The sequence below is a fragment of the Mustela erminea genome, chromosome 1 (assembly GCF_009829155.1).
Source record: "Mustela erminea isolate mMusErm1 chromosome 1, mMusErm1.Pri, whole genome shotgun sequence".
Lineage (NCBI taxonomy): Eukaryota > Metazoa > Chordata > Mammalia > Carnivora > Mustelidae > Mustela > Mustela erminea.
The window spans coordinates 109,209,457-109,226,244 of record NC_045614.1 but is presented as its reverse complement, the minus strand read 5'-3'; the positions used below and the strand labels follow the sequence as shown (position 1 = coordinate 109,226,244).

General features: G+C 37.0%; 1 protein-coding gene across 6 annotated transcripts in view; it reads left to right on the top strand.

The window, feature by feature from the left end:
* The first annotated feature begins 7,477 nt into the window (after window positions 1-7,477).
* TP63 (tumor protein p63) overlaps window positions 7,478-16,788 on the top strand; it is a 221,858-nt gene continuing 212,547 nt past the window's right edge. For 2 of the 6 annotated variants that reach the window (XM_032337954.1, XM_032337953.1), the window contains exon 1: window positions 7,542-7,815. In XM_032337954.1, coding sequence (XP_032193845.1) covers window positions 7,595-7,815 — 221 coding nt within the window. In that variant the 5' untranslated portion in view covers window positions 7,542-7,594. Of the gene's footprint in view, window positions 7,513-7,541; window positions 7,816-16,788 lie in introns of those variants that run through there. The other 4 variants (XM_032337940.1, XM_032337939.1, XM_032337942.1 and 1 more) reach the window with 3 other exon arrangements.

Here is a 16,788-nt window from a genome sequence, read left to right as displayed (position 1 = left end):
TGCCATAGAGTCTTGAGAGAGAATTATGCTGTAAGTCACTAAAAAGTCAGGCCCCATTACAACATCATCCGCTTCACTTATTGGTAAGAAGCAATTGAACGAATACATTGGATTTACAGACTAGAAACCAAAGGTCGATTTATTTGGAAGACTCAGTATAAGCCATTTTAGTCTCTTATTTTTTTTTTTTAACAGATCTATTTTGTACCTAGAATGTGCTATGTATAACAAGTCTAAGCTATTATTGTGGATAAAAAAGATGACATATAAGTTAGCCTTACATTAGTTTCTTATGAGTTTACAGATAAATTCATGGCCCTTAAGCACAAGTGTAGAAATTCATGCACTATTTTGTGAACAAATGCTGTCCTTGATTTTCTCCTACTTTTCTTACCCTTGATGTTTATAGTGGTTATTTATTTCCTCATTTACCTGTCTCTAAAATAATTTTTTTTAATTATGGTAAAAAAATGCCTAACTCTGAATTTGCCATCATAGCAATTTAAGTGTAGTTCTGTAGTGTTAGATATACTCATGTTGTTGTAAAATAAACCTCCTGAACTTCCTCATCTTGCAAAACTGAAACTCTATACCCATTCAACAAAGCTTCCTATTTTATCTTAATTTTGGCTTCTGGTAATCTTGCATATGTATTCCTTAATATTCTTATAAGTATATGTATTTTATAAGGTACCTCAAATCATTCTGGAACAAAGTGATTTCATATAGAGAGATACTTCAATGGATCATATATAAATGTAGCCTGCAAGTTTACAGTCATAGAATCTTGGACTCCTAGATATATCGCATGTACAACCTTTTTTTAAAAGATTTTATTTATTTATTTGACAGAAAGAGAGACAGCAAGAGAGGGAATACAAGCATAGGGAGTGGGAGAAGGAGAAGCAGGCTTCCCGCTGAGCAAGGAGCCGAATGCTGGGCTCAATCCCAGGACCCTGGGATCATGACCTGAACCGAAGGCAGACTCTTAACAACTGATCCACCCAGGCATCCCTTACATATACAACCTTAATATCACATATATGGCCTCAATCTAAAGCTTGACAAACACACTTGCTACCACACATTTGTGTTCCTACAAACACAAATATAAGGATAAATTCTATTGAATGCATCACCCATCTTAAATGACCAAATAATATATGGTTCATTTATAATTGTATATGTTACATAATAGATAGGAGCGAGCCTGGGTGAGTTTTGGTAAATACTAATATATTGATTCCACTGCTTGCAATTTTACATGCTTGATGAAAAGAAGGAAAATTTTCCATAGGTCAGTTGCTGGCTCTGTACATTCCAGACTGTGTTTATCCGCTACTATTCACCCATTTCCCATGGCAGTTATTATAAGGAATATCCTTAAGACTCCTGGCCCCAGACTCAGGTGACACCAAGCCGGAAGCCGTTCCTACTAGAGGATGAGTAGCAATAGCTGAACACTGCACAAAGATAGCGACAAACCACATAAATGTATCCCCCAAAAAACACAAACTCAGAGAATCCCCTGTCTAACTTGCCCTCGGCTGGATCGTAAAAATCCCACTGCACCTCTACAAACACTCTGTGTGAGATGAGGTTGATGAAGGGAAAATTGGAATAGAATGGTGCAAGTAATATTAGAAGACTATAGTTCAAATATTTCACATTCATATATTTTATGGAAACACAATGGCGATATAAAAATATTGCTGAGTAATTCCCAAGATTGTGCAGGTGAGAGGGCTTGACATAACTGTATTAGGTTTATAATAAATCTAATTTTGAGAGGAGACTTGGGAAAAACCTCGTGGGCTTGGAAAACTAAGCGATTCTTGAAATGATGTACTAAGAAAACCAGTGTCACCTTTGTGATGTATCTACCCAAAGTACACTAAACTCTAATCATGAGGAAACATCAGCCAAACCTAAATCAAGGTATGTTCTACAAAGTAATTGACCTGCATCTTTCAAAAATATCTATGCCATGAGACATAAAGTTATGTGTGAGACAGGATTTTCTCTTGCTATAAAGGACATTATTGGGATAACTGGGAAAACCTGAATAAGGTATATAGAGAAGATAAAATTTTAACAGTGTTGATCTCTACACTTCGGTTATTGAATTATGATTATGTAAGAGATTTCCTTATTTTAGAAATTTAACACCAAGACATTCAGAGTAAGGTGCATCATATCTGCGACCGACAAATGGTTCACGAAAAAAAATCTGTAAAGTGCCAAATAGGGACTTCCTGTGTCTCCTTATTTATCTCTCACTCACGTGGGCATTAAGCAAAGGAGGGGTAGGAGTGAGGAGCAGCCCTCACACAGCTGTTCAGGGATGTCTGGAAAAGAAGCCCACCCACATTGCTTTTGGACACTGGGTGTGACTTGGAGGGTATCAGGTTTGTCTGTTAGGGAAACTGCCAACCTCCTCCCTCCCCATTTGGTCTCTGTGTTTCCTTGCATGCCCTCTGAATAGAGAGGTTTCCCTTTTCCCAGACAACCCTGTGAAGCATCTTCCTTCTCCGTAGATTCAATGACATTAGCTTACCTATGCATTTTTTCCCTATTCGATGAATTCTGTTGACCTGTAAAAGGTGGAGATCAAATCAGACGAGGCACATTGCTAAACTTGCAATGCATCTGGTTTTTCATTGATAGAAAAAAAAAAAAAATTGACCTTAATCCAGCCCACTTAAGTTCTAGGTCCAGCTTTATTTAGCAAATATTAGATTTATAGAGCACAAAGGTGGAAGGGTTAGTAGAATCCTCCCCCAAGCCAGAACTTGGTTTCCATGAAAATAGAGATTGTGGGGTTAATCCGAAGTCCTGTACTACACAGAGTGTTGTAAGACTAAAAATCACCCCACTCCTCAGTTCCTTCAATGTGACCAACACTTGATGAGTTTACTCTATCACCTTATATGCTAAAATGTCCTCTCCTGATTCCCATATTAGAAAAGAGGCACCAGCCAGGATGACTTGGAGAGGACAGGACCAGAGGTTTAGTTACCCAAAAGAAAGACAATTTAGCTTCTCCAATCCCACAGCCACAGACAGCCAGAGCTCTAAGGAATGTGCGAGATCATCCACTTTAAAACCCTCAGGAGGCATCTGTTGTTTTCAATTGTCCTCTACCTACTGCCCTTTTCTTGGTAATAGAAGCTCTATTTTCTTTTGGAAACTCTCTTTGCCCCAGTCTTGGTGGGGCTGTGGATTAGTGTGCTTAGACTTTTCTGGGCCAAACATGGCACCTTACTTCCACGAATTTTAAACTTAAATTAAATGACGCAAGTTTAGAAAAACCTGTTGAGTGTGATTTATTCCTGCTGTGGTATAATGAAGTGACTCTACTCATTTCTATTACTTAGATCCCTGAAGCTTCTGACCCTTTCCTGAACTTCATTTTTCAACTTTCTCTTCCACTCTGAATTTTCATTTTTTTTTTAAACATACTTTCATTTAGCCAGAGTGAGTTTCTATTGCTTGTAACAAAATAATCTTCATTGATAAATCTTTCCTCTTAAAGATCAAGAATCTAAGGCTCAAAGAACGCTGCTTGCCTAAGGTCAGGGAGTAAGTTGGCACCAGAAACCAGGTGAAATCCTGGTTAGCCAGTTTCTTTACATATCTGCTGTCTTCTCTAGAGATTTAGCAACCTTGGGGAAAAAAAAACAAAAAAAAACAAAAAAAAAAAAACACCAAGCTATTCCACATTACGAAAGTACCCAGTAGGACATATTATTATTGAGTTCTTTAAAAGTCCATTGGACTTTTACTTCTGGCCATAATTGAGTATCAGAGACCAGAATTTATTCTTAATAACAAAAAGAAGGGGGAAAAGGAAAAGAATCCACATGTTCAACAGCTATATAAAAAAGAGCCAGTTACTCATATGTAACAACATAGGTATATTTCAAAAATAGTGTACCAAGGAAAAGAACCTAGACAAAAGAATACATACATACTATGCATCTTTATTTATGTGATATTCTATATTTGCACTGCCTGACGTGGTAGCCACTAGTCATATGTGACTATTTAAATTTAAGTTGATTAAAATTCAATAAAAATAAAAGCAAAGATCTGTTTCCCCAATCACATTAGTCACATGTGACTAGTGGCTACCATGTCGGACAGTGCAAATATAGAATATTTCCTTCATCAGAGAAAGTTCTATTGGATAATGCTGTTCTAGAAAATATGCAACTAGTTTTTGGAAAAAATACTAATGTAAAATATTAGTATTTAGATCTAGAAAATATGCAAAAAGTCTAGAAAATATGCAACTAGTATTTGGAAAAAATACTAATACAAAAATAATAATGACAAAAAGCAAGAGAGTGATTGCCCAGAGTCTGTGGTGGAAGAATTAACTTACAAAGGGGCATAAGAGGATTTTAGGGGTAATGGAATATTCTATATTTTGGATGTGGTAGAAGCTATATGGTATATAATGTGTCAAAACTCCTCAAACCGAACACTTTGAATTAGTGAATTTCATTGTGTGTAAATTATACAGCAGTAAATTTGATTCTAAAAGTCAAGTGTTTTATTAAAGTTATTTTTCAATCACTTGTAATACTTATGATTAGATGATTTTTCTCAATGACATAAACATGTTATTCACCACTGAACTGTATTTTGCTAGTCCCTGGAGACACAGAAACAAATCAACTAGCAAAGTCACCCTCATCCTGTTCGCAATCCAGTACAGAAGATGGGGCTTATGCAAAAATTGCCCACATGCACAAAGAAAGTAGCAGGTACCGTTACACAATAACAGATATGAGTCAGGACATTAAAGGTAGGGGAGTTTCCTTTCACCTGAAGGGATGAGAAAGGCTTTCTGTCCTCTGAAGGATCTGTGAGATGTGGATATATACAGATGGGCTTCGGAAACATTCTGGAAGGGGCAACAAAATATGATCCAGGGCAGGAGAGCAACCAGGAAAGTATGTAACCAGTGGATGGAATGCATAAAGAAGGGCTGCAGTGAAATAATTCACATGTATATAATTCACATTATTTTAAATACCAGAGTTTGGCACGGAGCACACTCTCCGCTGGTAGGAGTTGGGAAGGAAAAGTGTTTTTTCTCTTCTGTTATGTCCAGAATATCAGGTCATAAATGCTGCTGTTTCCCTAAGTCCTTGATGTTCTCTTCCTTTGCACGCATACTTAAAGTCATCACAAACGACATCCTTCAGACTGCTAAGTATTTGTCAGAAAAGCCATTGTCTTCTCCTAGGCTTCTGTGTATCTCATTGTATAGTCTTTGCCTAAGAAACTTGAGTTGCTGGAAAAGCATGTAACTTGTACACCAAAGAAATAACTTATGCATTTGTAACCTGAGACTCCAGGGGGGAAGACAGATGTGATATTAATACAAGTGGCAATTATGTTAATTATAGTATAATTGTCACTTATTTTCCCAGGTTGTAGATGGTTGTATGATATTGGTGTGCTGTTGAATCTTAGAGAGTTTGCCTTTTTGCCCTTGGTCAAGGTAGCTCTCTGCATTTATTTTTGGGATGCAATAGGATCCATTATTTTTCATGATTATTTATGGAAAATTTTCTGCCATTTAATATCTGTCCTTCTTAGCTAAATAAATTCAGGATTTTTTTATAACAGCTATTGATGTCAAGGCATGCAATTTAAATGTTCTGTTCTATAAATTAGGCTATAAACCTTTTGCAATTAAAAACATGCTAGAAATGCTTGCAAATTGATAACTTATTTGGGAATCTAGAGCCTCTCCTGGTAATTTAGAATATGTCGACAAGTTCTACTTACTTCCTAGAAGTAAATAGATATCAGGCCTGAAAAGAGCACCAAGTCTTGCTATTCCAAATGTGATGAAAGGACCAGCAGCATCAGTGTCACGTGGAAGCATCTCAGGAATACAGAGTCTCAGGCCTTGCCACGGACCTACTGAACCAGAAGATGTGTTAACAAGATTTCTAGGTGACTCACAGATGCATTAACCTTTGAGAAGCACTGCACTACCAGATCATTATTTCACCTCTCATTTTATAAATGGGAAAAAAACAAGGCCCTGTGTGATGGAAGAATTTGGCCATGGTGAAAGGAAATTATTTTCAATTTATGAATTTTGTATATTCTTGTCACCTGTATTCCAATAGCAGGAGTAAAGCCAAACACTGTAACACCAATTAACAAATCTATAATTAATTAGTAAAACGATCTTCCCTTCAAGTTTTGCATTTTGTAGAACAAGCTGTTTGATTTGGCTGGGGCTCAGGCCAGCGTGTTTGTGAATTTCACAATTCACAGATGTTAGACACTCTCAGGCTAAGTAAGGGAAGAGAATGTCAAGTTTTAAATAGCTTCTCCCTTCTATCCTGGCTGAAGCAACAAATGAAATATTTTATGAAACACGTTTTGAAAACCACAATTTCTTTTAAGGAAATGTCAAATTTCTCCGAAAAAGATTTTCGATTATCTCACAATTTTGGCTACTGTTGATGTTACCCATTTACAGGTGACCTGTGGTTAGCCGGTGAGTGGAGGATGTAAACTTGCCATGTTAGTGACGCTTAGGCACACGAGCTTCTTTTTTTTTTTTTCCCTGCTGGAGTCTATTTTAATTTAGCTTCTGAATCATATTTCATTCAATTTCCAAATCCACAAAACCAGGATAGGTTTACAGCCTGTGTTCAGAAAGGAAGTAAGTGATTCTGTATGTAAACTTTTCTGATATTATACTCACTTTGGGATATATGAAGAATTTAATGTTTTTACTCTAAAGTAGGTCGAGTCAAAGCAGAACCAAAACCAGCAAAAACAATAAACATAATAAGAAAGTAAGGCAAAGTGAAAGAGATTAAAGTAAACCAGAATATTTTCAGTAACAGGCAATATAAAATAATTTTTTAAGCTTTAAAATAGTCTGAAATAATTAACTATTATCACTTTAAGAAAATCTTGTGTGTGTGTTTGAGGTAGGATATTTGAAAATGAGACACAGCTCGATAAAGGTTATTTTCTTTTATTTGGGGAAGGAAAAACTTCTAAGGGATGTGAATGGATACAAGTTTCTCTTAGTTGAGACGAAGAGTGAGTTCTAGGTTAAATATAATCAAGGAATTTCCCTGTCTTTGCTATTTGAGATTGTGACCACAACAGGCGGTTGGCTGAAAGAGAGAAAGGGGGGGGGGAGGGGAGGTGGAAATGAAAAAAAAAAAAACAAAAAACCCTCCTCCAGAAACAGTTACAGAAGCCCTCAAATCAAATCAGTATGCAGATACATGGAAACGTTAATTAGCTGGGGCAGGATGGACACTCATCAGCTCAGTTCTGTTATAAAAGTCCCGGCTGCTGAAATTAAACTCTGATGCCATTCACGCCAGCATCCAATCACCAGAGAGATCAGCAGTTCAGAGATGCCTCCAAGTTGCCAACAAATGTGACCACTATACCTCCAGGCTTCTGAAGCCGTGGTAGAGGGGGAAGAACAATTTGAGAGAGGATGCCCAGCTGGTAAGAATCAACTGTTTCTGATGTTTGAGTCACTTGACGAATCTCATTGGCTCAAATCAACAAACGCTCCGCCTCTTTGCAAATGTGTACAAAGGGGGAAGTGTCTAAACTTCTATGTCTGATAGCATTTGACCCTATTGCTTTTAGCCTCCTGGCTTTATTATCTCTATATACACAGGTACATGTGTATATGTTCTCTAACTGTTCTCCACTTGTTGATTATCAAAGAGAGTTGAAGGAAATGAATTGTGAAACTTCTCGGTGTGCTACCCTACAGTACTGTCCCGATCCATACATCCAGCGGTGAGTTGAAATGTGACGTAACTTCTATCAAAACTTAATTGGAGTGCCTTGTGTATTATGAGTGTTTCTGCTGTCTACAAAGAGCAACCCCTCCTTGTTTAGGAGCACAGTGATATTATTTTGGACTTGCTGTGAACTTAAAGTGGTTTGTGGGCATCTTTTCTAGTTTTCTTTTAAGCTCATGTCTGGATCTACAAAATTACAAAGGCAATCTTCCTATGATTTCTTGAAAAAAGTTATCACACATTTGCAGATGTTGGAAATATGTTATTTGCCTTGCTCAATGCTCACCCACCCAAGAAGAAGAAATTTCATTGGTCATGGATATAATAATCAATGGACTATCTTCAAGTGAAAATAAACACAGAATAATTTTGATTTATACATTAAAAATAGATGAATAGCCATTGTTATGCCAACAGATTGTGGCTTGTCATTTTGGCTCTAAGAAATATTTTCTTCTTGATTTGTTTCATAACAAATATCATCTTTTGACAAATCTGACTTTTAAAATTTATGATTGTACTGAATTTTATTTATATTTATAGGAAGGAACATTTGCCTAGCACTAAGAGAGAATATTAGTGAGTGTGCACGATGTGTGTGTATGTGTTTCAAATTAGAGTTTGCTATTTTTAAACTGGTAAATGAAATCTGAACAGTGTTTTTCCAGTCATAAAGTTATGGGAGATATTTAAGTCGTATGTAGCAGTGTGATGTTGTTAATTTAACAGCATGATATTTGATGTTGGAATTTCATACTTTATTTTATAAGACTAATGAGAGAGGTCCTCTGAGTGTTGAAAATGGTGGGGTTCCAAAGGGGTTAACTTGTCATTCACCACCAAGGCTTATTGGAAGCTCATACCAGAAGTGGAGTGGGCTCTCTGGGCAGGGCTCAGTTACTGTCACATTGCCTAGGCAATTACAGAAGATGTGTGATCTTTTTTCATTAATATGACTTGTCACCATGTAGAACACTAATGTTGACAATGTAGACTTTGCTCCTCTTCCTGTGAGGTTTCTGGTGAGCTGTCTGAAAAAGCAGAAGCAGAAATGTAAATGGTGAAGAAAGAAAAGAGAGGGAGAAAAAAGAAAAAAAAAAGAGAGAGAGAAAGAGCAAGCAAATTGTGGTCTTCTAGGTTGAAATGAGAAATGTGAATGGTGATCTGATTTTTGCCTTGTTATCTGCCACAAATCACAATGTTAGCAAAAATGAGGGACTCTGGAGTTTATGTTCTTGGATAACTTATTAATTAGATTTCAATGGAGTTGGGGATTGGGTTAATAAAGAGCAAAACACCCAATATTTTCTAGTTCCCAAATTGTTTTCCAGACTCAAAATTTTCTGTTCTACTCAAAATCTTTTGAAATGGTATTCTAAAAGCATAGGTTTGATGAAATATTAGCTGTATCATGCTTCCCTTGAGGACATCTTTTTTAACGTAGGTACTTGGATCTACCTCAGCTCTGGAGGAAACTTTCTTCTATTGACTAGCAACCCACACGTCAACCCTGTACACCCCTGTCTACAGGCATTACCCGTGATTGATGAGAGAAACCTGGAAATATAAATAAATGAGAAAATTGCTTCTGATATTGTCCCAACAACCTGTTAGTTCATGGAATAAAAACCGCCTGCTTTTGACATATTATAAAATTCAAAGCACTAATAGTACATTAAAGTAGTTTAATAAATTGTGTTCAGCAAGATAGTGTACTCTCCATTTGTAATGAAAACAACTTGCAAATAAAGAGCAGACAGATGCTTGTTGCTGGGCATCTATTCTGTGCAAGGTACTGGAAATAGCGAAATGAGTAAGATGTGCCCGTAATATTTATTTATTTAACTCTATGGTACTTATATACTTAATAACGTATATTTTCCTCAAATATTTTAACTGTTTTACCACATATTTTAAAGACTGAATTATTACTATTTTCCTGTCCACACTATTTAGTGAAAAAGTGAGTAAGTAGATTAACACTGCAAGGTATCTACGATAGCATGTATTGTCAATGTAAGAATAAGTAATATGCTCTTTAATGCCTAGTGAGTGAATGGGTTTAAGTTGCTTTTTCTTAACCGACAAACCTTGTAGTTCTCAGTTTACAAAATCTATTTTAAGGAAGACCAAATTTAATCATTCCACAATTGTAGTCATCTACATAGTTAAATTTGTCTTTTTTCCTGACCTCGTCTTTAGAAAGAAGTCATGAAAGGGAATTTTCAAAAAAAGAAAGAATAGGATATCTTGTTATTTTTAACTCCAAGCTACCCTAATGCATGGTTTCCTTTTATCACAGAATAGAATAAATGAGAGATGCTATTATCATTCATTACTGAATATTAATGCCATTCCCAAAAAGCCACTTTCAAAGTTCTATGCTAATCATTCTCAGTTAAAATTGAGATTTCACCCTCTGTGGTTTTTTTTTTTCACTTTGCACCTAAACACATTGATATACTATACATTTAGTTGTGTTCCAGGGTTTATGCTAATTTACTTTAGTCTTTGCAAAAACTTTTCTGACAATCAAAAGAGCATGAAAACCATGGAGCTAAGATTTCCTCTTTGATGATTTGGACCATTACAAAGAGGAAGAAAAGGTGGGGAGGAAATCACAAGCCTTGTCATTTTATTGCTAACTTAATTTTAGCACAAATATCAAAGCTTAGATGAAATTATGGCAGATCAATAAAGAAGAGTGCATGGGTAGATTACCATTTCCTTAAAAATGAAAACTATAAACAATGAGTTCTGTTCATTTTTTATTAGGTGATAACTCAAAATGAATCTAAAATGTAGCATTTTAGAATCTAAATCCCTGTTAGTTTATTGTTGGGTAATAATTTGGGGACTTCTTTCACCCTTTAGCTTTTAGAACTGCCATCTAGTTTTTAAAATAGATTTTTAAACTGTGTAATTCTAAAAGACTAAATCCTTTCAAAATATAACTGAAAATAAAGCGGTTAAAGTGATAAAGATGAAAGCAAGATCAAATTTTGAGATAATGCGATAGCTGAGGGCTACAAATAAGAGAAAACGCAACATATTATCATTTGAGTCACTCGCAAGATGATTTTGTAAATTTTTTTTTTTTTTTTTTTTGCCCGTCATCCTCTATTCAAAAAAGTTCCAACTGCTAACGAGGTATGTGAATGAGTAAGAAGCATTTCCTGTGTAAATTGCTATTGATTGTGGATTTTATGCTTTACCAGTTAAAAGGTCAACTTCATTAAGTGTACTTTCTAAATATATCCCAAAAGGAAGTGTGGTGACAGAGAACTTCTAGTGGAACATCATTTCGTTTACGAGAGAATATCACAGAAGGGCAGATGTACTTCTGTGTTGGGTGTCCTCCCCCTGCCTCTCCACTTGCGTCCTCCGTTCTTCTTCTCCTTCTGTACCTCTGGAAGCTGACTTCGAAAGACTGCCCTAACTCTTCTTTTCTCCTCTGGTTTACTCTTGGGTTAGAAGCACCCTAGGAGATGCGATGAGCACTGGGTGTTAAACGCAACTGATCAATCACTGAACATTATATCAAATAATAATGGTGTACTCTGTGTTGGCTAATTGAATTTTAATTAAAAAAAAGTGCCTAAGGAGGGAAGTTAGGGTATATGTTTCCCTGGCCACTTCCCTGTTGGGTTTTCTACTAAAGGCTGCAGGATGTGTCAGATACCCTTGCCACAGATCCCGATGCCTACCCTCCTTTTCTTTCGAGTGTAGAAGTGGTCTGTATTCCAAGTCATTACGAACTCCAAAACCCCATATCCTATCCCTTATGCCTTGGAAAACAGTCCTTTCATTAAACTCTCTACAGGCAGTCTTTTTTCAAGTACACTTATACCTGTCAGGATCATGGCCAAGTTCAAAAAATAAAATATATACCCACGGTATTGTTTATGCACATCCAATGTCTTTCAAAATTGATAAACATATAATGATACAACTTCTGCTATGACATAAAGGGTGTATCCACTTACTGCAATGAGCAAACCAGCTTTTAGTGAGGCTAATCCATTCATTTTGACCATCTCCATAATCACTGTTTCTCTATCTATAACAAGCCAACATGGTACAGTCTGTGTATGTTGTTTCTATCAGTACTTGAATCGAAGCAAGGCAGAAGGCAGGAAGAATTGGTTCATAAAAAAATATGAAGGTATAATTTATCAACAGGGACTAATATATCCATCAGTTGTAGTGAAGAAAAAAAAAAAACTGCTTCAAACCCTTACAACTTTCACAAGAATAAATTCTAAAAGCCCTTTATGATCATTTATGGTTAGTCCAAAGTATGATGTATTATAATTCTAGATGTAACCCCTGGGCTGTGAGTGAGTTTAAATGGTAGGGAGGCAGGGAAGTGTGTACACTGAGTACATATAGAACTTGTCAAAAGATCTGAATAATAGGCTTAACTCCACCCCTAACTGATTATATGACCTCATGAAATCATTTAAGCTATTTAAATAGAAGTTTCCTCATGAAGTATTTAGGGATTAGAACCTCTGATCTACTCTTCACGGTTGGTATGTGAAGCCTTATATAAGACCCCAGCTCAACTCTGAAATGCATTATCCTCGTGTAATTCCTCAGTTTTACCAATGTGAATGCAGCACCCCAGCACACTGGGGATTCCTTTCCAGCAATAATTGTGTCCTCATGTGGGCATACTTTCATTCCCTTTTGCTTGATATTATCTTAAAATTAAGAATAATTATGAGACTGGGGCACTTGGGTGGCTCAGCAGGTTAAAGCTTCTGCCTTCAGCTTAGGTCATGGTCCCAGGGTCCTGGGATCGAGCCCCGCCTCGGGCTCTCTGCTTGGCAGGGAGCCTGCTTCCCCCCTCTCTCTGCCTGCCTCTCTGCCTACTTGTGATCTTTGTCTGTCAAATAAATAAATAAAATTAAAAAAAAAAAAAAAGAACCATTATGGGACTTGGTATGTCTTGGCTTGTCTCCTCACTTCACAACTGAGGTTGAGAAATCTGAATCCCAGAAGGGTTAAGTGATTTTCTCCAAATCACAGAACAAAATAGTAGCAGAAGCAGATCTAGAATTTAAAACTTGTGATCCAGTTCAAAGTTATTTCTACAACAGAACATATTATCATTTTGTTAAAACTGTATAAAACGTTACCGTTAACAAAGTATTTCCCAGGGCAGCATGTATATGACCCACCTGGGCAGGTGTGGTAGGTGGAAAAATGGCCTGTAAAGATGACCGGGTCCTAATCTCCAGAACCTGTGGATATGTTCTATTACACAGCAACGGGGAGTGAAGGTTTCAGATGGAATTAAGACTGCTATTCAGCTGATCAATAAAATAGGTGGATTATCTTGGACTAACCACGTGGGCTCAATGTAATCGTTAGAGTCCTTAAAAGTGGAAGTTGGAGGGAGAAAAAGAGCCAGTGATGTGATGTGAGAAAGGACTCAACAGATTTTGAAGTTGGAAGGGGGTCACGAGGCAAGCCAGCCTGGCAGCTCCAGATCCTGGAAAAGGCGAAATAACAGATTTTCCTCGATAGCCTGCAGATGGAATACAGCCCTGCCAACACCTTGATTTCAGTCCAGTGAGACCTGCATCAGGCTTCTGACCTATAGAACTCTAAGATGATGCATTTCTATTGGCTTAAGCCACAAGCTTGGGGGAACTTATTACAGCATCCACAGGAAACTAATTTACCAGGTAAAAAATTTTATCCTCAAATTGTAGACATGAACACTAAAACTATGTTTTGTTTTGATTTAACTAAAGGACTCAAGGAACTTATTTTATGTATTTACTTATTATTTCTTGGTGCCAAGAGGGTATAGTAGGAGGTGTAAGATACAAAACTAGACTCAAGGAATCCAATGTAGAATTGCATATGTAGAAATCATACAAGGAGATATGAGGAAGGCTAGGAAGATGCATGCTTGCTGAGGACTGCAAGGTCAAAGTGTCCACCCAGGAGGCACCAAGTTAGAAAGGTGACTTTTATTAGTGGCATCTATTAACGTTCCTCAACATGCTTTACATGGAGATATATTTCTTTCTCTCTCTCTCTTTTTATTTTTTTGGTTTTTTTAAATATTTCATTTATTTATTTATTTGACAGAGAGAGGGAGAGGAAGAACAAGCAGGGGACACAGCCCAGGGAGGGGGAGAAGCAGGCTTTCTGCTGTGCAGGGACCCCAATGTGAGGCTCAATCCTAGAACCCCAGGATCATGACCTGAGCTGAAGGCAGACACTTAACCAACTGAGCCACCCAGGGGCCCTGGAAATATACTTCGATTCAAATCGTAGATGGTAACTGATGCCCAAGTTTGTAATGCCCAACTTCAGGTTCAGGAAACCACAGTAACCTACATTTTCACTTCTGATGTCAGGAATTCTGAGAGATGTTACATCCACAGCCTGAGACTATGATTTGTATAAATCTAGGTGGAGCCTTGGGATTGCAGTGTAAACAAAAGCAAACTGTTTTGATTCATGGAGTTCTCAGGCCACTACTGAAAAAATAGCCCTAGGCTCTCCGAGGTTGTAAATTAATTTTAGGTTAACAATTACATTGATACCTTTCTCTGGGAAATGGAGGGTGAGGGGGAGGAATGCAAAACTAGCATTTTTTTTTTTTTTTTAAAATCAAGCACCACAGAGGATTCCTTTGTTTGCAGTCAATTTTGAGACCACTACAGTGAGGCAAACTTGGACCCAGGGACCCCATAGAAGCTTTTAAAAAGATGCATGGAGCACTGGGTGTGATGCAGAAAAAATGCTTGGAACACTGAAAAAAAATAAAGTTTAAATAAAAAAAAATAAGATAAATTAAAAAAAGAGAAGCTTATAAAAAGGTACCCAGTGATATGAACAACAGACACATGTCTTCCTAAAGGGAAACTTCATGTTCTCACTTTACTTAAGAGCCAAATGGATTGTAGATTAACGTGGCAATTTTCAATCTGTTTCAAGTCAAGAGAGCCAAGTTTCTGATTAGCTGTTTTGCAGCTCAAATTTGTCCTAACAGAGTTCCTATCTCCTTTAAGTAACTCGCCAGGAACAGTCCTCAAGCAACAAGTGATGGATGGATAAAGCACTATAATTACGATCAAAGTCCAAAGACTTCAGTCTATGTAATTACGCACTTCCCAACCTCTGAAAGTCACTTTGTTCCATTTAAAATAGGATGAGAAATGGACATGAGGTGATGTGTACTTATTGGTTAGTCAGGGTTTTGGAAATGACAGTTATTAACATGTCGGTTTTACCTTAAGCCATAATATTTAGGGGATAATTTAAATGAAGAAAATTAATTGTCACTCTGCCCTTACTGTTTGTCTTCTATTCTCCCTTTGTATCTTGAGACTTTGTTATGAATTAGCCTCTAAGTTCAAAAATCATTACAGGAAAAGAAAAATGTAAGGCTCAAAATCCCCCTGCCACTTTCAAATTTCCAGTACCTTTTTCTCTTTTTCAAATGAGCAAGCTTAATTTGTCAGGTTGAACAGAAAACACCCTTTCTCGCTTTCCATAAACTTGGTTAGCTCTCTTATAATTGAGGGGAAAACCAGAATCACAATAATGTTAAAACTGATAAAGCAATTTGACTCAAGAAGTACAAAATTGGATGCTGGTGTGGTAATCTAACCAACCACGTGGTTACCTAGGGTGAATTTTTAATGTAAGCTTTTTTACAAGTGGTGGTGTAGATTGAAATAAATAATAGAAAACACACAAATTCTTGAGAAGAGTAACACTGCAACAGACTTTTCCTTGTAAGTTAAATATGTTATACCTTAAGGTTATTGACTGCATTTAACCAGCTTATTCTACCATATTCTGACATATCATCATAGAAGTGGTCAATTTTTAGGGCTTCCTTAAAAATTCTAAGCTTTGTGGGGGTGCCTGGGTGATGCAGTCAGTTACTGCATCGGCTCAGGTCATGATCTCAGGGTGTGAGATTGCGCCCTGCACTGTGCTCTGTGCTGGGCATGGAGACTGCTTATAATTCTCCCTCTCCCCTTACGAATTTGCCTCTCCCCTCCTCCCTCTTAAAATAAGTAAAGTTTGGTATTTTCTTTTTCTTTTTTTTTTTAACCTGAAATTCATCATTAGTTTTTCTTCTTTATTTTTTTCTGGTTCAACCAAACTTCCATGTTTATGCTTGAATTTAATAATGTCATTTATTTCTTAACTACATAAATAAAATAAATAAATTTCTAAAGCTTTCATTGAGAAAAAGATCTTCCAACTTTTCCATTATATTGCAACCTCCAAATAGAAAGTGCTAATAAGAGGTGTTTCCATTTTCTTTTTCTTTTTCACACTTTTGTTATCTCAGGGAATGAACAAAAACTTTCTGCTAGACAGGGCTTTCAAACTAAATTATGAGCAATATAAACCCTTCCAGTCAAAATGAATTTTTTCAGCATCTTAATTGATACTCTCTGATGTGATAAATCTTTGCACCTGTGTCAGCGATTTTTTTTTTTTTTTTAAGTATCCTGTAGAGGCTGATGTGTATCTAATTAAGATTTCGTAACTAAAACTTGGCATATTAATAAATGCCTTATCTTCAAGTTAGTGCTACTGCATGTAGGCCATCCTAGGTGTTGTGTGCCCATTGACATGCTTGCTGCAGAATCTCACGTAGAATCAAGTCTTCTCACTGAGCACAAGCCTTCAGTGCTGCCCTCCCCTGTGAATTCATGAGCAGCCCTTCTATCGGGCACTCCAGGTACCACTGTATCTACATACATACAGTTTATATACAATTTTTAAAAGATTTTATTTATTTATTTAAAACAGTGAGAGTGAGAGCACAAGCAGGGAGACAGAGGGAGAAGCAGACTTCCTGCTGAGTACGGAGCTGGATGTGGGACTAGATCCCAGGTCCCTGGGTTTGCGACCTGAGCCAAAGGCAGACATTTAACCAACTGAGCCACCCAAGTGCCCCTACAATTTTATCCCTAAT